Source organism: Triturus cristatus, chromosome 10 (assembly GCF_964204655.1).
Source record: "Triturus cristatus chromosome 10, aTriCri1.1, whole genome shotgun sequence".
In the NCBI taxonomy this organism is placed as follows: Eukaryota; Metazoa; Chordata; class Amphibia; order Caudata; family Salamandridae; genus Triturus; species Triturus cristatus.
Genome location: NC_140593.1, coordinates 425053184 through 425077756, shown reverse-complemented (window position 1 = coordinate 425077756; position 24573 = coordinate 425053184). Strand labels below are relative to the sequence as shown.

The 24573-nt window shown below is 43.6% G+C and overlaps 1 protein-coding gene across 1 annotated transcript in view; it reads right to left on the bottom strand.

Moving 5' to 3' along the window:
* LOC146789559 (patched domain-containing protein 3-like) overlaps window positions 1-23106 on the bottom strand; it is a 262735-nt gene extending 239629 nt beyond the window's left edge. The window contains exon 1 of the mRNA XM_085631129.1: window positions 22351-23106. Coding sequence (XP_085487255.1) covers window positions 22351-23106 — 756 coding nt within the window. The remainder of the gene's footprint in view (window positions 1-22350) is intronic.
* Window positions 23107-24573: the final 1467 nt, after the last annotated feature.

Below are 24573 nucleotides of genomic sequence, written 5' to 3'. Positions count from 1 at the left end.
CACATTGTGTCCCTGAACGTGAAAGGGCTGAATATCCCTACGAAACGGCGAGCTCTCCTGTCCTACCTTGAACGATCAGATGCCCATATTTGTCTCCTCCAAGAGACGCATTTGCTTTCTGCTGACACCCACAGGCTGAGCTCAAGGGCGTTCCCCCACCAGATGTTCTCCTCTGCCACTTCCAAAGCTGCTGGGGTCGCTATTTTGGTATCTTCCAGGTTGTCTGCACATATTGGCAGTATACAGGCTGAACTTAAAGGGAGGCTCTTAGTTTACACCTTCACCTTAGATGCGCATCCATTCTCGATAGCCTCGGTATATGTTCCCAATAGTGGGCAGGAGGGTTTTATCAAAACTGTACTTCAGGAGCTTCCAGGCCTACCGGACAAACGATATTGCTGGGGGGGAGGACTTTAATATGGTGTTAGATGGAGACATGGACCGCTCTGGGCAAAGATGGGGCCAGTCAGGGGCCCTCTCCAACACGGGGAAGCATTTGCTAGCGGAAGCTGGGCTTACAGATATATGGAGGCTTCGGCATCCTACCATCAGGGTATACACATTCTGTTCACATCCCCACAAAACTTATGCCAGAATTGACTATGTTTTCACTTCCGACCCCCCTGATGCAACAGGTGAGTGGGGTGGAGATTCTTCCCTGCCCCCTGTCTGACCACTCCATGCTGCGGCTCTCTCTGACTCTGACCCTGTCCCCGCGGCGCACCACCCGCCGCTTCTGGCGCCTTTGTGAGGATATGCTCCAACGTCCCTTGGTAGTGCAACAGATTCAGAGGAGTATAGCAGACTATTTAGCCACAAACCATACACCCGACATCTCCTTGATGGCTTTGTGGGAGCCGATGAAGGTGGTGATTCGGGGGGACTTCATTGGCATAGCGTCAGCCAACAACAGAGATAGATGGGAGAAACGGGACCGCCTGATGGGCGAGGTTACTGAGCTGGAGCGCATCCACCAGAGGACCGGAGCTCCCAGAGTTTGGAAGCTTCTAATGGTGGCCTGTGCACAGCTGGCGGGGTTGGATATCGATCGGGGTGATGTCTTCACCTCAAACATGCCTTTTATGTGGGAGGAGATCGATGTGAGCGCCTTCTTGCAAATTGCCTCCGAGCGCAAAGACAGGTCCACCGAGTTGCTGAGGTACGAGATCCCCGAGGGGGAGAGTGTGGTGAGGACGTGGAGATTGTGGAAGCTTTCAGGCATTTCTATGAAACACTATACACGGCCCAAGTCCTGCCTGAGACTCCACCGATCCATTACCTCCTAGATGTAGCTACAGCCAAATTGCTTCCGAGCCAGGCGGCTGACCTGGAGGCCCCCAATCTGCTTGAGGAAGTTATCTCGGCGATTTCCCGCCTGAAACATAACAAATTGCCTGGCCACGACGGTTTAACCTCCGGTTTTTATAAAACGTTCTGTGCGACGTTGGCCACGCTTTTAGTGCACGTTTTTAATTCGATTGGGACATCACCAGCCTCTTCCTTTCCACCCTCCATGTTGGCGGCCTTAATAATGGTAATTCCTAAGCCAGGTAAAGATAAGCGCCTCTGCGGTTCTTACCATCCAACATCACTTCTCAACGTGGACCTCGAAATTTTCACCGGAATTTTAGCGACCAGACTCTCTCGTCATCTTCCTGGCCTGATAGACCCGGACCAATCTTGCTTTGTTCCCGGGTGTCAGTGCTCCGATAATACCAAATGGCTTTTCCACTTGATGGACTGCTCGGAGCGCTTCCCAGCGGAACGCTTGATCCCATCGGTCGACGCTGAAAAGGCGTTCAATAGGGTTCACTGGCCGTACCTCCGAGCGACGTTGGTCCATTTCGGCCTACCAGACCGCTTTATTGATTGGATCTTCCAGAGCTATGCGAACCCAATGGCTACGGCGCATGTGAATGGTGTGGCGTCGGCGGCCTTCCCAATTTGTAGAGGGACCAGGCAAGGGTGCCCACTGTCGCCGCTCCTTTTTGCCCTCTATGTGGAGCTTCTAGCTCAAAGAGTCCATGATAATCCATCCATTAAAGGAACGCGCTTTGGGGGCTCGGAGCACAAGCTCTATCTGTATGCGGATAACGTGGTGGCGACTTTGGAACATCCTTGGGACTCTTTGCCGGCATTTTTAGATGAATCGGCCCGGTTTGCACTCGCCTCGGGCTTCCAGATCAATGTGCACAAGTCACAAGCCCTTAACTTATCATTAGAGCCTGTGACATTGGAACTCCTACAACGCACCTTTCCGATCCAATGGGTCCATGATTCTATTACCTACCTAGGCCTCCAGGTGGCTCCTACTATCTCTGCCACCAGGCAGTCGATTTACACGGCACTTTTGAGACAGGTTCGGGATTCCTTTCGCAAGTGGAGGCCTCATTCTCTCTTGTGGTTAGGCTGTATCGCAGCGGTAAAGATGGTGTTGCTGCCCCAGATTCTCTACCTATTCTATATTTTTCCGTCTGGAGTTGTACAGGCACTGCAGAGAGACATAGAGTGCTTTATCTGGCGAGATCAGAGGGCTCGGCTATGTCACGATCTTACGTACAGAGATCCGGTGGATAGGGGACTAGTTGTTCCTGACCTCTCGGTGTACTGGCGGGCGGCTCAGATGAGAGCTCTAGAGGAGTGGTCATGCCCTGAATCCGAGAAACACTGCTTATTTATGGATATGTCCCTTGCTGCCCAGCCCTTGTGGGGAGTCCTGTTTCTCTCGCGCAAGGGACGCCCTCGCAACCTATATCTCTCGGAGGTAACTCGGCCCATACTACAGGCTTGGGATTGGACTGCCACTATCAGGGGACTCACGACATTCCCATCTCCTATCACGCCCATTGTACAAAACCAGACTTGTCTCCCGGCCTCGACTACCGGGAATTTCATCATTGGACGACTGAAGCCTGCCGCTCCAAAGGGTATTTTTTTACTTTTCCGGACCGCGCCCTTTCGCTGAGTTCCGTTGAGATCACGGACTTCCCGAAACTGAGCGTTACCGGTACCTACAGATTAGGCACTTGGTCCTCCACAGGGAGACAAAGGAGGGTGCGTAGAGGCTGCTCACACCGTTTGAGAAATGGTTATTTATAGACACAGCGACGCACGACTGACATCAGATCTGTATAAATTCACTCTACATACCTCGGCACTGGGAAATCCCCTGGTCAGCTGCGGTGGGAGGGGGAGCTGGGCAGGGAACTCACACGAAAGGAATGGAAGGATATTTATTACCGGGCCCGCTGTACAGCCCGCAATGTCGCATGTATCGAAACGGCTTCACAGGGGTAACCCTTCACGTAGCCCGCTGTGCTGGCGAGCTTGAGGTTCACCGGGCACTGTCACCCACCTACTTTTTGACTGCCCCGCCCTGGGGACATATTGGCAACAAATTCTGGATGAGGTCAACTCCCACTTTGATACCCAGATCCCGAGATTTCCGGTGCACGTTCTCATAGGCCTCCCCAACGCTATTACCTTTCCACTCACATCCAAGAGAGGCAAACAGATAGCGCTGGCATTGGGTGCGCAGTCCAAAATGTTCTGAGGTACTGGGGTACCAAGACAGTCCCTACACGCCTATGGCTGGCTTCATAAACTATGGTTCATTCTAGGGATTTCTCTTTCTCTGACCAACGCCGGGGCTTCCTTTCACAATTTGTGGGCACCATTCCTGGCGCTATTGACATCCGAATTTACGGAGCTCACCTGTCCCAAATATCTTAGACTTTTAAGACTGGCAGATCCTCCCTTGCCGCTTGCCTCCACTGCATCCGTCACTTAGCAGGCCCTGGGAGAGTAGCCATTGCTTTTCTTTATTTTACTGGGGTGGTTTTCTTTTGAGGAGGAGGAGGAGTTGGGAAGGGTGGGAGGGGGGTCTGTTTCTTTTTCCTTTATTTGTTCATGCCTTACACACATGACAGCGATATACCGGGTTGTAGCCCGATGATTGTTGAGCGCACTGACTCATTCGTTCTTTCCTTGTGTAAAATCAATAAAAGAAATTTAAATTAAAAAAGCAGACAAGTTATCACAGACAAAGTTGGATTGAATTGCACTAAAGACACAGAAATTCTAGACTGTTTCACACAATATTACACCAACTTATATTCAATAGAGTTTTCTCCCACAACTGGCCAATTAGATTCTTTCTTTCAATCAATTCTCAAATTGACAGTCAACAAACCAGACCTCTCCATCTTAGATGCCGATTTAACTGAGTTGGAGCTCAAGAATGCCGTTCTTCAACTCCCCAAAGACGAAGCTCCGGGTCCTGACGGATTTTCTGTTCAATTTTACTCACATTTTGCACATCTCCTACTTCCAAAACAACATCTTTTGATTTCTTATTTTATAACTCAAAAATGCACCTAAAGAACCTTTTCACTGGTGATGCTCTCCTTACTTCCTAAGAAGGATAAAGACATATCTAAGTGTGGGGATTGTAGGCCCATTTCTCTTATTAACACGGATTGCAAACTTTTTGCAAAGGCCCTAGGGTCACGCATTAAACAGGTTATTCCAGATTTAATTGACATCCATCAATCAGGATTTGTGAAAGGTCGTTTTACTTCAGATAACTCTCGAACCTTCCTTAATATAATCCATATTGCCTCTAAATCCGAAATACCTAATGCCGCCATAGCTTTGGATGCTGAGAAAGCCTTTGATCATGTTAATTGGGATTTTATGTTTGGTGCATTAAAATGTCATGGTTTCAGTCCACATGTTCTTAGATATATTCATTTGCTATATTCTAAGCCTTCCACTTCAATCTATGCTAATAGCATATAATCCTCATATTTTCCTCTTTTCAGAGGCACCAGACAGGGCTGCCCTCTTTTCCCTCTCCTTTTTACTCTTTCTCTGGAACCTTTCCTCGAGAAAATACGTAGATCATCGGATTCCTCTAGATTCAAAAACAGGCATTTGGAAGTTAAATTCACAGCTTATGCAGATGATGTATTATTATGTCTCTAACCCACTAAATACGCTTCCCGCTTTTTTTCGATTATTAAATGAATATTCCCTGGTATCCAGATATAAACTCAATATAGATAAGTCAGAGGTGCTGCCATTAAATAAATATTGTCTCCCTGATATGTTTAGGGACACTGGTTTTACATAGACATCTAAACCTATCAAATGTTCAGGCATTCTATATTCTAATAACATTAAAGAGACCATTGAAATACATGTAAAACATGTAAAATAAAGAATTTCTAATATTTTGCTTGCCTGGTCTCCTCTTTTCTTATTGTGGTGGGCTACAATTAAAATGATGATGTTATGGATAATTAATTTTTATCTGTCCATGCTTCCAGTCAAACTCCCTCTTACTTTTTTCAAGTCTGTTAATCGTTTCCTTTAATCTTTTTTATGGAACAAAATCAAAACGAGAATATTTCTTTCTCGGCTTCAACAAGCTAGGAACAATAGACGGGTCAATTTTCCTGTTATTAGCAGATACCACTATGCTTTTTTGCCAAAACAGATTTGGACCACTCTTTCAGTTCCTTCGCTGGATGAATGTACAGTCTGGAGCCAACAGGAACAAGCTCGTACTGCTCCTTTTTCACCTACCAAATCCGCCTACATATCCGAAGCTCCTAGGAATTTCCTTTCACCCCTACTTACACACTCTCTTTCGGTTGTCACACCTCTTCTCCTTAAGTTTAATTCTCTACTACTTTTTTTACAAACCCTGATCTGGTACAACAAGCACATAAAATTTTATAATCGGGCTCTGTATTGGAAGGAATGAATAGATAAAGGAATATTAGTATTTGATCATAATATTTCCAATGAATCTGTGTTAGAATATAGTGACTTTCAACATAAGTACGATATTTCATCCTTTTATGCAGTTCATTTTAACATTATTAGGCCCTCCATTCTGTAGCTTTATTCTCAATCTTCCTCTTCATCAAGTCTCCCATTGTCTCCCTTTCTTTCCATTGCTTTTCCCCAAAGGTGAAAGCTTGATATACATACAAACTTTTATGTGTACCACCTAAAAGTAGACTCTTGAGAAAATAGTTGGGCCAAGATACACTCTTCTTCTCGCTCTGCTGCTACCACCCAAATTCTATTTTATTTCTATAATAGACTATTATACTCCCATTTATTTACATAAGTTTCATCTAATCAACGACACCAAATGTTGGTCATGTACTCAAGAAAACTGTGAGTTTTTGTATATGTTTTAGGAATGTTCCCGAGTTCGAAGCTTTTGGTTGGTAATTTGGGATAAGCTTAATAACATTTTGTCTACGGATTATACATTTAACATCGTACATCTGTGTTTGTGGTAGTGTGTCCCCTCTATGGCAACCTCCTAAGATAATTGGGAAATTTATTGACTTGATGATAGCCCTGGCTTTACAAATTATCGCATCTAATTGGAAAGACACTTTACAAATTACCTTAATTTCCTGGTGGAACTTACTATCTCATCATCACAGATTAGACAGAGCACTTGCTACCTCAATACCACTAATGATTAAACAAGATCTGTTCTGGCTTCCTCTCGTCATATTTATCCATAACTATTACCCCTGCTGGACATGTGAGCACCTTTTTAGACTCTTGTTTTGGTCATTTTGGTAACAGTAGATGATTGCTAATTATGTTATTTTAACCTTGTTATGAATTTTCTTTTTTTTCCCTTCTTATTTCTTCTTCTTTTCTCTCTCTTTTCTTCTTTCATCTTTATTCTCAAAAATTATAGAAAATGCTACAGCTTTGTATTCATATTGTTCTTTCGACTCTAGGCATTATATTTTCTCTTGTTATTTTTTCTTAATTGTTAATTCCTTTTAGCTATAATATTTTCACAGTTTCATATATTATTCTTACATAATGCCTATGTATATCATTTTACTATGTATTGTTTTACAATTTCATTCAATAAAGCATCTTTAAAAAAATGTTTTGGAATGATTTGATGCTAAGTATGGTGCCTATTCTGCAAAGTGTCCTGCAAAGAGCTTTTAAACCGTATAGCACAAAGTGTTGTTTGCTCTTTATTACTCAACCTATGATGCTCCGGAGAGACCTGTAGTGGAATAAAAGCTTCAAGTGCATCAACACAGGATGGGGGAAGTCTTCCGAACAAAAGTGGTGCTCCCAGTACTTACAGAGCTTTCAGGAAGATATGAAAGAATTCTTCATTACATGGTTGAACCTGAAGTCACAAGAATGTATTGACCGACGAGGCCACACTTGCATTGGCATTGACATTACATGCCCTTCAAAAGTTGTAATTAACACTTTCCTGAAGCACATTGCAGTACTGTAGGCCGTTACAAGATCACTTATTCAGACAAAAGTGTTTCCTGTAGCAGACAGCAGTGCATTTAGACCCTGGAAGACATTCTATATTCATGACCTGCCCCTTTTTCAAAAAAATGCCACTGCATGGCACATGCAAGATACATGCGCAGCAGGGGGTGGAGGAAGGTCTAGTATGGTGGGTTGGATATGATAGGTAGGTAAGTTATGTGTGAAAGGTATTGCACGAATGGTAGGGAGATAATTTAGGTAGGTATGGTTTGTTAGGTAAGTAGGCAAGGTAGGATGTTTTTTAGGTAGGTAGAGTTATGATAAGTATAAAGGTATGGATGGTATGATAGGCTAACTATGGTAAACATGTTAGATTAGGTGAAATAGGTTACGTGTGGTAGGATGAGCTTGGTAGGTAGATTTGGTATATAAGTATGATAAACTAGTTATGTTAAATATGCTAGGTACTTGATGGATGACAGATCAGATAGGGTATATAAAGTTTGTGAAGCATGGTAGGCATATTAAGTCAGTACATTAAGGATGGTAGATGGGCATTTTAAGGTGAGTAGGGAAGGTAGGTTAGGTATGTTTTGATATTTAAGAGCTTGTGCTGATATAGAATGTTCATGACTTTTTCCTTACCAATGATAGCATTGTTACTGAGGAGGACAAACATCTACTGTAATTAATTGGGCACAGATTTAAGCTTATGGATCAGTGGGTTATTGTATTTGATACTGTAAGGTGAATATGCTTGTTACTAAATATTTGCATCATGGAATATGTAAATATAAAAAATCCAGTCATGTAGTAAAAGAAAAATAATGTTTTGCTGTTAACACTGTATGTGCTTTTCCTTAATAATAATTAAAATAGACTAGTTGAGGAAGAGACTGCAGCAGCAGAGTTAAATGGCACCCTAAAGAAGAGAGTCGTCACACTCCTCTTCCATCATTAACTTAAGACTTCACAGGGAAGATATGTGTTTGAGAGCAGAATGGGATGCCCAGGTCTACACCAATAGACATGGATTTTCATTTTGGACTTGCCAATGCAAATGTCTCCTTAACTTATTTGACTAACACATTTGAACTTTCAGAGTACTACTGTGATAGGGCTTAGGCTCTATCCACATGTTGGGTCCCTGGGTACAGTATTTAATTGGGCCGAATTTCTGTTCTGTCGCTTAAAATACTGCTTACAATTCACTTTTTGGCTTGTGGCAAAGCTTACACTTGATACAGCAGGAATGAGTTGGTTATGGTGGTAAACAGTGCTTAATTTGTAAAACTGTAAGTACCAGGGCCCTTCTCCGGAGGCCACTGCAGCCTGCACCACCCATTGCCCCTGCCAGCACTTCCAATGACAGAACCACCACAACTACTAACCATTACACTCCTACAAGTGTGACAATCCAGACTCTTCCAGGTCACCCAAAGCTCTAATAACGTTGTGAGTGGCAGGTACCATTATTCTATAATGTATATTGACTTATTAAACGCAGTTGTTGTGCTTATCTCTAAATTAGGCAAACAGAAACACTATGTATTGGACTGTCACTAGAGCTAATGCTGACAATTAAGTGCCAGGGACAAGCACCAAAAACCGCCGTCTTGATATCAATGGTTTGTACTGGTGGCAAGTTAATGATCCTGCCTATAGGCAGTACACCTGACATATATATTATGAAACGCACATGTTAAAGTCAATAGGAATTTCAGTGTGAATTGTTATTACGCTATATTAAATCCTACCAATAGATATTTTATTATATGGAATCTCACAGATTACCATAGTAGGCAATTGTTTGGTGTTGGTTACCCTGTGTGGCAAACTGTGGATATAAAAGGTGTACTTTGTGAGAATCCTCGTTAGGCCCTTGTAGGAGAGATTGTATTCTGCTTTGTCAGCTGTAATTTTGTATACCTTTCAAATGTTATGACTGTGTGTCTAATGGTTGCCTTGTAGAAAATCATGCGCTCAAACTTTAGGCCTGAGTTGGTTATGGTGACAAGCTAAACTCCTCATAAGTGCACAGGAATATGTTACGTCTGATGCTATAGGAATGAGCTGCTTATTATGAAACATCATGACAAAGGCAGTTATGTTATATTATATTGATTTGTATAGCACACTAATCAACCAAGAGGGTATTGAGGTGCTTGGGCAGGCGCACAGGTGTGTAGTTCCAAAGGTACTTATATGAAGAATCAGGCCTTCAGTATCTTACTGAACTCAAAAGGTGAGGCGGGTGCTTTGATGTGTTGACGGAGGTTGTTCAATGTCTTGGGTGCGATGTAGGAGAATGAGCGACCTCCAGTTTTGCTGTTGCAGGTCTCGGGAATGTGTGCGAGTGAGAGTGAGGCAGAGCATAGGTGTCTGGTGGGTTGATAAAAGTGTATAAGGCTGTTCAGGTATTCTTGTCCTTTGTTGTGTAGGGCTTTGCATGTGTGTGTGAAAAGTTTGAATTGACTGTGCTTGGGAATGGGAAGCCAGTAAGCTTCTTGAGGTGCAGTGTGATGTGGGTGCGGCATGGGAGGCAGAGTTTGAGTCTTGGAGTGGTGTTCTGGATGGTTTAGAGTCTGTGTAGGAGTTAGTTTGAGATTCAGATGTACAGAGTGTTGCCATAGTCCAGTCTGCTGGTGATGAGTGTTTGTGTGAAGGTCCGTCTGGTGTTCTGAGACAACCATTTGAAGATCTTTCTTAGCATGCCTAGGATTTGGAAGCAGGAGATGCACACCATGTTGGTTGAGCCATCATGTTGAGCTAGTCGTCTACGATGATCCCTAGATTTCTTGCATGGTCTATTGGTGTAGATATTGGTTCTAGCTGCTACGGCCACCAGGTGGAGTTCCATGGGGAGGTCTTGTTGCTAAAGATCAGTCCTTCCATTTTCATTTATTATTTTTATTTTGAAGAGTTTTATATAGTGCGAACTAGACCCAAAGATTTCAGGTATCAGAGTGCTTTACATGAGCACCAGTTTTGTTACAGATGGACACATTCATTTTTGTTAGGCAGTGGAAGATTAAGTGATTTTCCCAGAATCACAGGATGTTGAGCGTCATTGCCGAGACTCGAACCCGGTTCCACTGCTTCAAGGTCGGCTGCTCTAGCCATAAGGCTATATCCTCTCCCTATCCTCTCTTCCATCTTTTCGGAGTTCAGCTGCAGACAGGAGGTTCACATCCAGTCTACTGCCATGGTCATGCAGTTGGTGAAGTTGGTCCTGGTGGTGATTGTCTTGTCCGTCAGGGAGAGAATAGGTTAATCTAGCTTATTGATTGAGAAAAAGCATTTGTTAGAGCAAGTAAGCCTTTAACAGTTGGTTGTTATCACACTGTATATCAAGTTATAGACAGGTATATTTTTACAAGTTATCTCACAGATTATCATAGTAGGCAAGGGTTTTGGCATTGGCCTCCCACTCTGATGAACCCTGTGGGTTTTGAATGGGAAGTATCCTGTTAGGCTCTATTAAGAGGGGTGGTTTATAGTTTTGCGAGCTATATGTTTATACATGTTCGTTATTTTATAACTGTCTGCATGATGGTTTGCTTGACACTTGCCAGTTTAGGTGCACTTGAATAAGCTAATCGTAAAGAGTAAATGCTTAATCAGCTCATTTGGAAAAGTCATGCCTGATTTCATAGGTTTGATCTGTGTTTTTTATGAAACATTCTAAGAACGCCAGAAGGCCTGACCTACTTATTGTGAAAAGCATGTGTTAGAGACAACAGGCTTTTAACGAGGGATTGTTATACACTATGCTAAAAAATGTAGACAGGTATTTTCATATATGGAATTTCACAGATCACCGTAGGGGTTTTGATGTTGGTGATTCAACTGAACAAACTGTGGGATAGAAAACATGCAGTACAATAATCAATATTAGGCTATCTTTGGAGAGACAGTAAACTGCTTTGCTAAATGTAATTTTGCTTAGATTTGTACTGTTATGCCTGTATGCCACATGGTTGCTTTAAGGGAAGCATAGTCTCAGGACAGTAGGCTTGAATTGGTTATGGTGACATGCTAATGATGAAGGTTATAGCCCTGATTAATTATTATGAAAAGCTGTGAGAAATTTGGTTGTTCGTTAACTGGGGTGTGAGCCTTGGTCAAGCAAAAGCCACACTCTCTTGCATGGTGAATCACTAAAAGTCACTAAACGAACCTATCACTGGGTAGCTTGGCACACATGCAATCAGGCTTAATTTAGAGGAAATGTGTAAAGTATGTATGCAGCACACAAGCAGTAATAACGTGAAAACACAACACAAGAAATATCCAAAACCAATTCAGAAAAATAGATTATATCTTAACAAATGATTTGATACCAAAATGACAAAAATCCATTAAGTAGAATGAACCAGAAGTGTTGATTTTAGAAGAAGTAAGTGAAAATAGTGCCAAAAAGCACTAAGCGCCAACAAAGGATATCTGGTCGCACTGGACTGGGACAAAGTCAAAAGGTTCAGGCTGACCGCAATGGAGGGTGAGCCTGCTACAGGGAACAGGTTGGGCCCACTGAGCAAAAGTACCTTACTTCGGGCTGCATCTACGTCCATACGTTCTGCTGAGATGAGCTGGTCCTGTCCACACAACAGCGGTTGATGCGTTGGATCCAATGTGGAGTTTAAACTTCGACATCAATGCTGTCGTGGAAGGAGATGTGAGGACTTTATTTGAAGAGCGTTGGGCAATGTGGTTCAGAAGCTGGAGCGGGTTCTCTGTGCCATGCAAAAGCAGTGATGCATCAATTCTAGTCATCGCAACAGAAGCAATGCGCCGGTTCCAATCACAGGATGCATCGGTGCTGACCATACGATGATGGTAATGTGCCAGTTCTGTCTCTGCAGTGGCTATGATGTGTATGTTTGTTGAGCAAGCAGCTTAGGCCTACTTCCAAAGGTCCAGGACTGGGGTGGCACCACTTGGTTGGGTAGATTCACAGATAGCAGAGTCCAGGTGCAGAGCCAGGGTAGTTGGAAGTCTGTCATGTCCCTGAGACTTCCGATGAGGAGGTTGGCCAACTATCCCTTGGAGTCACTCTGTGCTCCAGGGGGTTCAAGTGATGTAGGTCCAGTCCTCCTCACCCAGACCAGAAGGGCAGCAGGTAGCAAGTCACCACAGTAAAAAACAGTTCTTTCAGAGCAGCAGTCCAGCGGAGTGGCAGTCCTTCAGCAGCATCCAAAGGTATCTAAAGGTCCAGAAGTGCTGAAGTGGTAAGGTCTGAGGTCCAGTTCTTATTCCCATTTGTGCCTTTAATGTGGGGGAGACTTCAAAGAAGGTTATTTGAAATGCACAGAAGTCCTCCCCTCTCACCATGGCTCCAGACTGACTACAGGTGGATATGCAGATGCAGTCCCTTGTGTAGGGACAGGGCACAGCCTATTCAGGTGTAAGTGTGAAGCTGTTCCCAGCCCCTCCATTCCATTCTCCCAAGCTGGCCCATCAAGTCACACCTAAGCTCCCATTGTGTGTGGCCATCTGGAGGGAATACACATAGCCCAGCTGTCACCCAACCCAGACCTGTATCAGAGACAGGCTGCAGGCACACAGGGCTAAAAGCAGAAAAATGTCATCTTTCTAAAAGGTGTTTTTTTTAAATGATAAATTCGATGCTGCCTTTAAAGAGGATTTATCATTACAATGCCATACGTACTAAACACAACAGATCTACCTCCTTCCATTTTGGAATGACATCTTGTTAGATGTAGTAAGGAATCCCCAATGTTAACCAATGGGAGAGGTAGGCCTCACATTAGTGAAACGCGAATTAGAGAGTTTTTCACTACCAGGACGTGTAAAACCTAAAGGTGCATGTCCTGCCTTTACTACAGAGCACCCTGCCCTATGGGCAACCTAGGGCCTACCTTAGGGGCGACATACATGTAATAAAAGGTACGTTTAAGACTTGGTAATGGGTTTTAAATGCCAAGTTGACATGGCAGTGCAAACTGCACACACAGGTTCTGCAGTGGCAGGCCTGAGACATGTTTAAAGGGCTACTTAAGTGGGTGGCATAATCAGTGCAACAGGCCCACTAGTAGCATTTAATGTACAGGCCTTGAGCACATGTTGTGCACTTTATTGGGGACTATAGGTAAATGAATTAAGCTAGTTAGGTGTATGTCTATCAAACAATGTTAAGGGGAGTGAGCACAATCACTTTAATACTGGTTAGCAGCGGTGAAGTGCACAGAGTTCTAAGGACAACAAAAATGAATTCAGCAAAATTGGAGGCAAGCAGGCAAAAAGCTTGGGGGAAGGCTACTCTAAGGCTGACAGGTATAACAGTTATGATAAAAGCAGTAAGCCTGGCATGTTGATTGTGAAAAGCATATGTTAAAGCCAGTAAGCATTAAAGAGAGGGCTGTCATATACTGAATTAAAGCCTACATAGAGGTTTTTTTACATGAAATCTCTCTCACAGATTACCTTAGTGTGCAAAGGTTTTGGTGTTGGTTACTTACTGTATCAAACCTTGTGTATAGAGGTTTTGCGCAAATCCTTGTTAAGCCCTGATAGGAGAAATATTATTTTGCAACATATTGTAATGTTGTATACATTTGAAATGTAATGACTGTATGCCTGATGGGTGCTCTGTGAGAAAGATTACGCCAAGTACAGTAGGCCTCAGTTCGTTATGGTGGCAAGCTAATAATAACAGCTATAGACTTGAATAATGTGCAGAGAAATGTTATGCCAGGTGCCATGAGTCTGGCCTGTTTATTATGAAAAGTTATTAGAAACACAAGAGGCCTGATTTATTTTTTAGTATAAAAGACATATGGTAAATCCAATAGACATCTAACAATTGATTCCTGACACAGTCTGTTACAGGCTGTAGAAAGGTATTTGGTTACATGTAATCCCTCAGATTACCATAGTTTGCAAGGTTTTATTGTTGGTCACCCACTCTGGCAAATACTGGGAGCATAATTTCATTGTGATTATTATTGTTAGGCCCTATTGAGAGACGTTTTATGTTGTTTTACAACTGTAAGTATGAATGGTGATTGCCAGTTTATACGCCCTTCATTAGGCCGGTGTTGTATATAGTGTCAAGTCATAAAGGCTAGAGGCCTTATTGGTCAACTGGGAAAAGTTATGTCATATTCCTTAACTGTGATCGGTTAATGAGGAAACGCTATGTCAAAGCAAGTAGGCCTAACATACAAATTGTTAACAGCATGTGTTAAAGGCAATAGGCTTCATGGGTGAATTGTTATTGCACTGTACTACATGGAAGCTCACAGATTACCTCAGTAGGCATTCATCTGGGCTCTCTAGCCCTGTGAATGCCGCATTTTATGATCACATGTATACGTCCACTTGAAAAAGAGGAGGTTTCGGTGTCAGGGCTGGTTGGTCAGTCCTTTAGTTTTGAATTCTTTTCATTTTATTGTCCCCTTTCATTTCTTTGCTTCTACTCATTTTATTTTGATATTTCTTAATGCAATACTAAATCTCTCCAGATAGTTATAACAGGTTATTTGCTTGCCGCTTCTTTAATCTGTTTTGTGCCACATCTCGCTTCGCTACTTCCTCTAACTCAGGAGACCATTATGAGATGCTGCAGTCCATAGTGTATCATTGTTTTACCATTCCAAGATGGCCAACACAATGTTTATAAATGTGGCAGCCATGCTGGATCTTTAAAACAATGATAGACTATTTGTAATACCTCTGCAAGACAGACACTTGCTGCTATGTTTAGTTTTATTATTGCAAGCAAATGCCTACCATGATGAGATGGCAGCACGTTTAAATTTTTTAACTCTTATTCTTTTTATTTATTTTGCATATTTTGGTGACTTTGTGTGTGTTTAATTGTGGCTGTATTGGAGAGTGAACGCAAGAATGGGTCGGAAATGTCATTGAGCCATGTTATACACAGGCTGATATATGAACCAACTCTTACCTCTAGGCATATGTCAACTCAGGTTGATGCTGACATCCCAACCCTGAGTGAATAGCTTTAAGTGCATAGGATGAGTTTCAAAACACAGGGTCAGCTATTGTACACAGTACACTTCCGACCCTTTTACAGCTCCACATTACAGTTGCTGAGCAGTAACTCCTGTCATGCTCAGCAAATCACACATGGCCCATAGAAGGTGAACAGCCCTGGTCATCTTTTATTTAAAGTAACAAGTGTTTTATTTTTAATACTCTGGTCTCTCTTTCTCTGTCAATCAATCAATCAGTCATGTGTAAATCACTGCACTGTTACCCCTAGGGGTGTCTGTGCTCTGAGGCTACCATGTTTCTGTAGAAGAGCCAGGCCTTGAGTTTCTCTGCTGGAGATGGAGCTATTCAGAGGTGGAAGGGCAGGCTGTTCCAGGTCTTGGCGGTGAGTGAGGAGGAGAGCAGGGGTCTTGCACGCAGATGGAATTTCAGTTGATGGTTGATGTAGGATGGTCCTTGATCATGTAGAGCTTTGAATGCTTGTGTGAGATTCTTTAACTGGCATCTCTTCCGGGTGGGGAGCCATTGGAGGTGTCTGAGGGAGAGTGGTGATGCTGGTCAGTTTGGGGAGGTCCAGGATGAGTCTGGCTGCGGTGTTTTGTATGGTCTTGAGTCTTCTGCATGGCATAGAGAGCATTGCCGAAGTTGTGGCTGTTGGGGACGAGGGCCTGCGTGACGGTCTTTCTGGTGTTGAGTTGGATCCATCTGAAGATTCTGCAGAGCATGCAGACGGTATAAAAGCAGGAGGAGGCGATTGTGTTGGCTTGTCGTTTCATGGTTAGTTGGCTGTCGAGGATGATGCCACGGTTGCATGCATGGTCTATCTGTGTGGGTGTTGGTCCTAGTTCTGCTGGCCACCAGCTGTGGTCCAATGCTGGTGTTGTTCCCTAAGATGAATACGTCAGTTCAGTCAGAGTTGAAATTGAGGCAGTTGTCTCTCCTCCATTTGGCTACGTTGGTCATGGCATTGGCAAAGGTGGTTTTGGCATTGGGGGGGTCCTCTGTGAGTGAGAAGATTAGTTGAGTGTTGTCTGCATAGGAGATTATGTAGAGACCATTGGATCTGACGATGTCTACGAAGGGTATCATGTAGATGTTGAAAATGACGAGAGTGTCTGTCGATAAGGGTGTGGTAGGATACAGTGTTGAACGCAGCAGAGAGGTTTAGGGGGAGCAGGGCCAAAGCTTTGCCATAGTCGAGGAGAGTTCTAATGTCGTCTGTGGCAAAATCAGTGCGGTCTTGGTGCTGGGATTGGCAGGTATTCCCCAATGTGAGGCATCAAGCAGGTGGTCTTTTTCCAGGTATTCATTGAGTTGTTGGTTGATGGCTTTCTCAAGTACTTTCACTGGGCAGGGGAGCAGGTAGATCGGTCAGTAGATTCTGAGGTCACTGGGGTCAGCCTAGGGATTCTGCATGTTTCCATCTGTCTGGGAAGGTTGCTGTGGAAATGAAGGTGTTGAGGATCCTGGTGAGTTCCATGCTGATTGGGTTGGTTCCGAGGTTGAAGAGATGGTGGAGGCAGGGGTTGGTTGGTGCCCCTGAGTGAATGGATGGCATGATGGCTATGGTGGTCTGAATCGTGACCAGGTGGTGATCGTTCAACTGATGTTCACTGACTGGTTGAGTTTGTCGAGGCTAAGAGTGGTCGGTTGGGGGTCAAAGTTGTTGTAGATGGTAGCAATCTTGCTGTGGAAGGGGTGTCGCAGAGTTCTTTGGAGGGGTGGACGGTGTTCTCTGTGGCTGTCGGGTTGCCAAATTCCTTGAGTATTTTGAAGAGTTCCTTTATATGGTTGTCACACTGTTGGAGTGGTTCTTAGTGGCACACCAGCGCTTCTCAAGGGGGTAGCAGTTGTGCTTGGTTGGTCTGAGCTCTGGGGTGTACCAGAGGCTTGTTTTGAGGTTTTGTTGGCTTTCGCTGTTTTCAGCGGGGTGACTCAGTCTACAAATTTGGTGATTCAGGCGGAGTTGATCCGGACAGCCTGTTCAAGGTCTGCTGAGGTTTCTGGTTGTGAGGTGCAGCGGGCTTGTGTCCATTGGGTCTCGATCACCTTGCCCCAGCCGCAGTGGGTGGCATTGTGGTTCTTGGTGATGGTGTGCTTGGCGTCAGAGATGGTGAAGTGAACAAGGGTGTGGTCACTCCAAGTGAGATCTGTGATGTGGGTAAATTTGATTCTGTCGCTGGCGGTGAAAATGAAAGTGAGTGTTTGTCCTGCTTTGTATGTGGGTTTGGTAACCAGTTGGGTGAGGCCTATATTGTTCAGGTTCTCAAGGAGGGTGATGGAGTTAGCATCGCTGAGGTCATCAACATGGAAGTTCAGATCTCCGAGTAGGACGTAGTGGTGGAAGTCGATGGCTAGAGGCGATGAGGTTTGGAGATGTTGTCGCAGAAGGCTGGTTGGGTTTCCCGGGGTTCTGTAAGTAAGGGTGCCCTCTGTGACTCTGCCCACTATATTTTTCATAGTTTGCTAAATGTATTTACTTGTTTCGATGATTGTAACTAGGTAAACATGCCATCAGGCTACTTCAGAGCACTAGAATAACAGACAAAGGCTCAGCTGTCAATTCAGTAAGACAGAATGTAAATTGATGAAAAGGAAGCATAAAATGAACAAGCATTGGCAAAGCCAATGGTATGATGTTGACCAACAGCCTTTTGGCAAGTCTCGTTTTGTCATGGTTTTTGCAATAATTCACTGTTTGGGAAGCTGCTGGGTCATGATCAAGCTAAACAAAATCATTGACTAAAGGCAAAAATGTTGTTTTGGTCTCAAAAAACAACTCACTGCCACAGTATTCCCTGGTACTGAAGGTAACTACTTTGTGTGTTGATTTGCTCCTTGTTAAAGGACAGCAAGCCATGACTCATTGTGAAGTCAGTCAACGGCTGAAGTAGGCTGATGCTTTGCCCCTTGATGCATGCTGGAGTGAGATGAAGAAAAATGTAAATGAAAAATCACAGACTAATGGATGGTCTGCCATTGGCAGCCAGCCTCTTGCCTTTGGGAAAGAAAGAAAGAAAGAAAGAAAGAAAGAAAGAAAGAAAGAAAGAAAGAAAGAAAGAAAGAAAGAAAGAAAGAAAGAAAGAAAGAAAGAAAGAAAGAAAGAAAGAAAGAAAGAAAGAATAAAGAGGAAGGCAAGCAAGCATTGAAATGTAAAGTAAGAGGGATAAAATTAATGAAAGAAAGAAAGAGGGAGGAAGGAAGAAAGGAAAAGAAACAAAGAAAAACAGTACAGAAGGAAAAAAAGAAGGCAAAAAAGAGGAGTAATAGAAAGATGGAAAGAAAGATAGAAAGAAAGAAAGAAAGAGAGAGAGAAACGAAAGAGGAGCGGAATAGGAAAGAAAGAAAGAATGGCAGACAGATAGGGTTGCAAATATAGAGCACCCTCATGAGCTTATATTCAGAGTTCATGTGATCTGCTGGTATGTTGTGAAAAAGAAGCTGTTAAATAAACAAAGGAATTTACCCCAGCATTGGCAGGAAACAGGAACTAAGCTAGATTGCGCCCTAAGCTCTTAACTAGTAGAAAGAGTCCTTCTATTACATCAGGCTCTACAAACAAAGGCAACACTAAATAGAAATAAAGTAAAAACACTGACACTGAAGGGAACTACCTTGTGTGGAAATGTGCTCCTTGTGAAAGGGCTAAATGCAGTCACTCAAAGAGAAGCCAGCCAGTGACTGAAGTAGGCTGACCCATTGCCTCATGCTGTAATCTGAAGTAGACAAAAGCTAAATATCAATGACAGAAGAACAGACCAATGGATGACGAGAGGTGACTGCAAGCCCCTTTATGTAAGTATATCATACACATACATTTAGTAAAATCAAAAGACTTGGCTAATGCAGAACCTAAAATGAGAGGCTTGAATGCCTAAAGAGCCTTGTCCTTTAAAAAAGCGGGAGTGGTTTTGACGGAGTCTTGTTGTGGATTAAATTTCTCTTTGAAGGTGTTGTTTTCAGATACTCAGCTGAGAGCTCATTGAGTTGCAGAGGCAGACTCTGTGGGCTTTGATGGCTTTGTATTTTGGTGAGGTGGGGCAGATCAAACTTTCGTGGCTGGATCTGCGATGCAAGACCAGGGTTGTAGTGAGGACTAATGGGCTGCATACACTTTGAATTTTACGCTTTATACCACCAGGAGCCTGTGAAGATTTTATAGGGTTGGAGCAAAGTGGTCATGTTTCCTCAGACTAAGACAGAACAAGTGTATCAATGCCTAAAATGTAGACAACATATCAAGCGAGTCACATTGTGCATGGGCCAAATTAATGCCTACCATGCCCCCACCAATCTTCATCAGTGCCACTTTCACCTTAATCTCCAAGTATCCCTTCATTATATATTGAATATGGTGGTTGCCCAGGGCTTTATGGTGGCTGCCCGTGGATTTGATTGTTCCTTCTAGCCTTTAATTAACATTTTTGGGATTTGATGATTACAACTAGGCAACCAACCAATCAACACAGGTGACACACATTCCACAAAATACAAAACCTAAAAACTCACCATGTAGGTTACAGAAAGGAGAAGACATGTGAAACAGAAAAGAAAATACCACTTCCTTCTTTGCGACCAAGAAACCAATATGTACTTTCCAACAGTGCAAAAAATATAAATTACACCTGTTTCATCACATGATGCCATATCACCTGAACAAAGAATTCCCAGTACATTTGTATGGATCAGACTTCTTAGGCACAACACAGACATACTGGAACATTTCAGGAATATATCTTCGAGGCTGGCTGAAAAACCTATATTTTGGGGTTAATTTATCTCAAAATTGTTATGTAAAATCCACAGCTTGAGTTCATTTTATCAGACGTTTCTCGGGGGGGTGAGCTTCCAATATCTTTCAAGGAGGATAGTTTCGGTAAGCAGCCCAGGACTTTTATTTTATTAATTCATCAGTGACCTTTAAGAACGGGTTGAGAAACATGTAGCTTACTGGCCAATTTTGTTTTAAAATTGTGCTGTAAAATGCGTCATTGCAACCTTTTCTTGAGGGGATAATTTCTGCTGTCCTTACTAAAAAGGACTGCACACTTTGGTCACACACTGAGTGTAATATGGTTCAAAGTCGGGGTTATTTTATTGTATTGCCTATTTCCGTGGTTAAAGCCATACATAGTGGTTCTGTTTGATACCTTGCTTAAAGGCGTTAGTTCTTATCCCAGATAGTGACAAGTTGACAACCTCTGTCCAGGCTTGGACCCCATCATTAAAGTATTGATACTTGAAGGCCTGCTACCAACAAACCCCACACCAAATGTAAATAATGTGAATAATTTGAGCTGCCTAGATTTTACATGTATCTAGTCAAATGTGATCGTGAATGTTCCTGTAAAGCGCTGCATTGCAATCTGTCAATGAAAAAGGATCTTTCTGGATGTCGGTTATTCTCTCTCTACAAGATGGCTCTAATTATGAACTAGTCACTCACAGGATCGCATTCCAAATGTGTTAAGCCAACTGTGTCATTACACTGGCCATATCTCTAATATGGGTTCCTCGGTTACTCTTCGTTGGAAATACCCTCTTTTAGACACCGGACATCATTTTCATCCCACTGACGTGAACCAGCTATCACGTCAGCCAATTCAGGTGCCTCAAGGAAGACTTGCAATGTGTGAAGTGAACACATATAGTAGTTACACATATGTTGCCCCACTGTCCCTTACTGTTCTAGTGGGACTGCATTCCAGAGTATCTCCCAGCCTGTTACCCTTTCGTGATATGGCAGCCGTGAACGCTTTGTGCCTGGTGGGAGTCGCAAAATTCGATCTGTACTTCATACCATCGCGAGCTCAGGTGTGACGTCATTCAGTGCTGCTAGTTGCTGCCTCTCATGAATGTATGGCTGTACTACTTTGGCCAGCTAGCATGGCACAAACAACCTCCCGAGCTGCGGAACGGCTGCTGTGTGTTATGCGCATCATTACCAATGCCCTCTCCTCTGCTAACAGATAGATCATGTCAGACGTTGAGATGTGGAAACACAGCACAGCCCTGCGGATCGCCACAAGTGTTTGTTATCACCACATGTTTAAAAGGGTTGCTCTAGGTTTGAGACTTACTGTGTGCCAGAAGCAGGGAACGTGCTTATCTGCTCAGAGGAACCCGATGCATGCTTGAATCCTTTAATGGGCGTCGCACCAACTCCTTCAGATGTAGTAGCCACGTCTAGCATGGCATCAGCAGACTCAGCGCAGCATCTGTGCCTCTGCCAGGACCTAAATCATGATTGCCAACTTGTTTCACGACAATAGACCTACTAGTTGTCGCAGGCGTGCCCAGCATCCCAGAGAGGATGTGGTCCGTCGGCTGCGCTGCCGCCTCTGGTGCTGGAAACCAGGGTTCGAGCCTCGAGGTCGCGTCCACAGCCTGTGATTCTGGGCAAGTCACTTATTCTCCCCGTGCCTGAATGTGTAATGTAAATACGGTGCTATGTAAAGCGCTCCAATACCTTCGGGTCGAGATCGCGCTATATAAACAAAAAAATAAGAGAGAATGTTTTTGCTGGTGATCTGAATCTTTCCTGATTGGATAGGGCTGTTGTATTTGTTCTTATAAAATATTCTATTGAGTGATATGGGATTTCGGGATTAGAGGCTGTGTAAATATTGGGATAATAGAGGAAAATGGTTCCTTATTATAATAATCATTTATCATTTATTTATTGGGTTCCTATTCATACAGTAGATTAGCCATGTTATGTGGTCGGCTTCATTTACACAGTAAGCACTTTTTTAATTGTTTCAAAAGAACCAACTGTTGAAGCTAATTTTTCCTCAGCCATAGATAAAATGGTGAGGAGTTTGACATCTAGAGCACCAACCATGCATGATATCACAGCACAGCTACAGAATCAATTAAAAGTGGACTCTGTCATCTATCGCGATTCTTCATTAAACTGAATTTATCCCAAATATTACACTGAATATAAGTAAGATCGTAGGGGGAAACAAATTTGACAAGCATCTTCCTTTAAAACACCAGTCTCCCAGAAACCTGTCTATTTGCACACACTTACCCGCCTGAATTAAGTCTTTGAAAAATAAGCCTTGTATTTTTTACCTGAATGGACTTCAGATGAAGCGTGTTCATTGCAGCGGTGACGGCACTTAGGTATTTTTCCAACCACTTGACCCTGATTTCCATGTCCCTTTCAGCATCCTCGTGCAGGTAGTAGACTAACCTCATGGCCCTGGCTTGCTGCACTCTGTAAGGGGGTGTTGAGTTGACCTCGACGCCTCCCAGCTGGGCCCCTAAGAAGTCTTCTCCTTGGAAGAGGGGATACGTGAGATTCAGGTTCAGAATGGCTGAGGCGCTGCCATTTACGGCATGGAGGAGGTAGTTTACTGGAGAGCACGCTGTCCCAATTCGGGCACACAGTTGTGCAAATGTAAAGTTCTTCATAACCCCCCTATGGCTCCAGGGCACACTCAGGCTCTGCACCATCTCATCCAGATAAAGAAGTTCCTGGAAGGCGCTGACGGTGAGGATGTTGCCAGAGGTAGAAACTGCAATGAGGGAGGCGAAGGTGCCCTCTGCATACAGCCTGTCCACTGAGAAGTCCCATGAGTCGTTGATCGGAAAGTGTTGCTTTACGAAGTCCCGCTGTCGCGTGGCGAGCCCCCCAGCCGGTGTGAAGTCGTCATGTATGGGCACTGAAATCCTCTGAGGGTAAAAATAGAAGCCTGCTCCCAGTCCGGCAGAGATCACGACGGAGCCCACCAGAAACCACCAGGGGTATCTGGCCACCATCGTTCCAAGATGGCGGAATCCATTGGAAAGTGGTCGCTCCAGACAGTCGGTGTGGCACGCGTGCATGTTGGGGCAAAGGTGTCTGACGCAACACTGTGGGAACAAAGATATGACGTAACAGGAACCTCAAGACTCTCCTTGTTTTCTCCTATTCTCTGCTCCAGGATGCCCAGCAAGTGAAGCGAAAATGCTGTCCAACGATTAGAAAGCCCTAACTGATCGTACACGTCAGATCATCCCTCAGTTGTGTTCAGTGACGACCTCTAGCGCAGACTGCAGATGAGCAGTGAGGGTGGAAGTGGTCATGTGCTGATCAGCTACTGTGCATGAGTGGAAGGTCAACAGAACTAACAGGCTAAATATTTACTGACAAAGCATGGCAGGTGATGCACATTATGTCTGTTTGATTTTATCCTTCAGCAGCTCCAAGTTACAGAGCGTTACCAAATCCATCACTATTTTGTGTAACATGAAGGAACAAAACAGCAACACAGCAACCACTCCATCGCAGGCGCTACTCCAGAAAGAACCAATGGAGCAAATTTATAACACCAGAAGCTACATGCCTCATTCAGAGGATGGTGAAACAGGAGCTCTGGCATAGATCAGTGGTACCAGTACCCACAACAAACTCACAATTCTGCTTCTCTATTTAGGGTCCGGTAAGCACCAGGGGGCATATTATCAAGCAAGGTGTTAAAATTATCGCCGCTTTAGTGAAGGACATCTAACCTGAGCTTCAATTGGAATTCCATAGAGCATATTATCAAGCCCATTATCGCCGTTTTAGCGGCAGTTTTCTGCCGCTAAAGCGGCGATAATTTTAACGCCTGTCTTGATAATATGCCCCCAGGTTTCTGCTGGTAAAGCATCAACTAGCTCCTCCAACAGAAACCTTTGCCCGACTGCCAGGTCTTAAAGGCCATTGCTTCTGTTGACCGTGCAATCTGGTGGACCATCAGCCAAAATCTGAATGAAGTCATATGTTTTCCAAGCAAAGCTTGGCCTTGGCTCACCAGCTGTTTTCTTTGACAACTGGAGCCATGATTTACTTGTCTGCTCTCTCTGTTAACCTGAGACATATTCCACTTGGATGGTGGCGCGTTGCTTCATTTACTCAAGAAATATCATGATATGTAGTGCAGGGAGAAACGACAAATCCTACACTTGCGTTTTCTGAGTCACCTACTGCCCCATGTGTAAGAGCTCCCTAAGGTATTGGGAGGATGCTACAGTTTCTTGTAGATTTGTATAACACTGGGCACACAAACTCGAACTTCCATTCAGTTCAAAGTCTTTACATATATATTTCTATTTTGACAACCATTGTGCACAAAACAAAAACATTAAAGGGTGATTCAGCAGAGATTAATATACACAAAAATATATATTAAAAAGTCAGCCCTCAATAATTTCACAATTCAAAAAAAGTGGTCATTTGTAATCATCAAAATGTTGGTAGCTCCTTGAAGGAGATGTGTAGAATCCTTTTTTTTAATGCAAACACTTGTCCCCAAAAATAGCCTCTGCTGA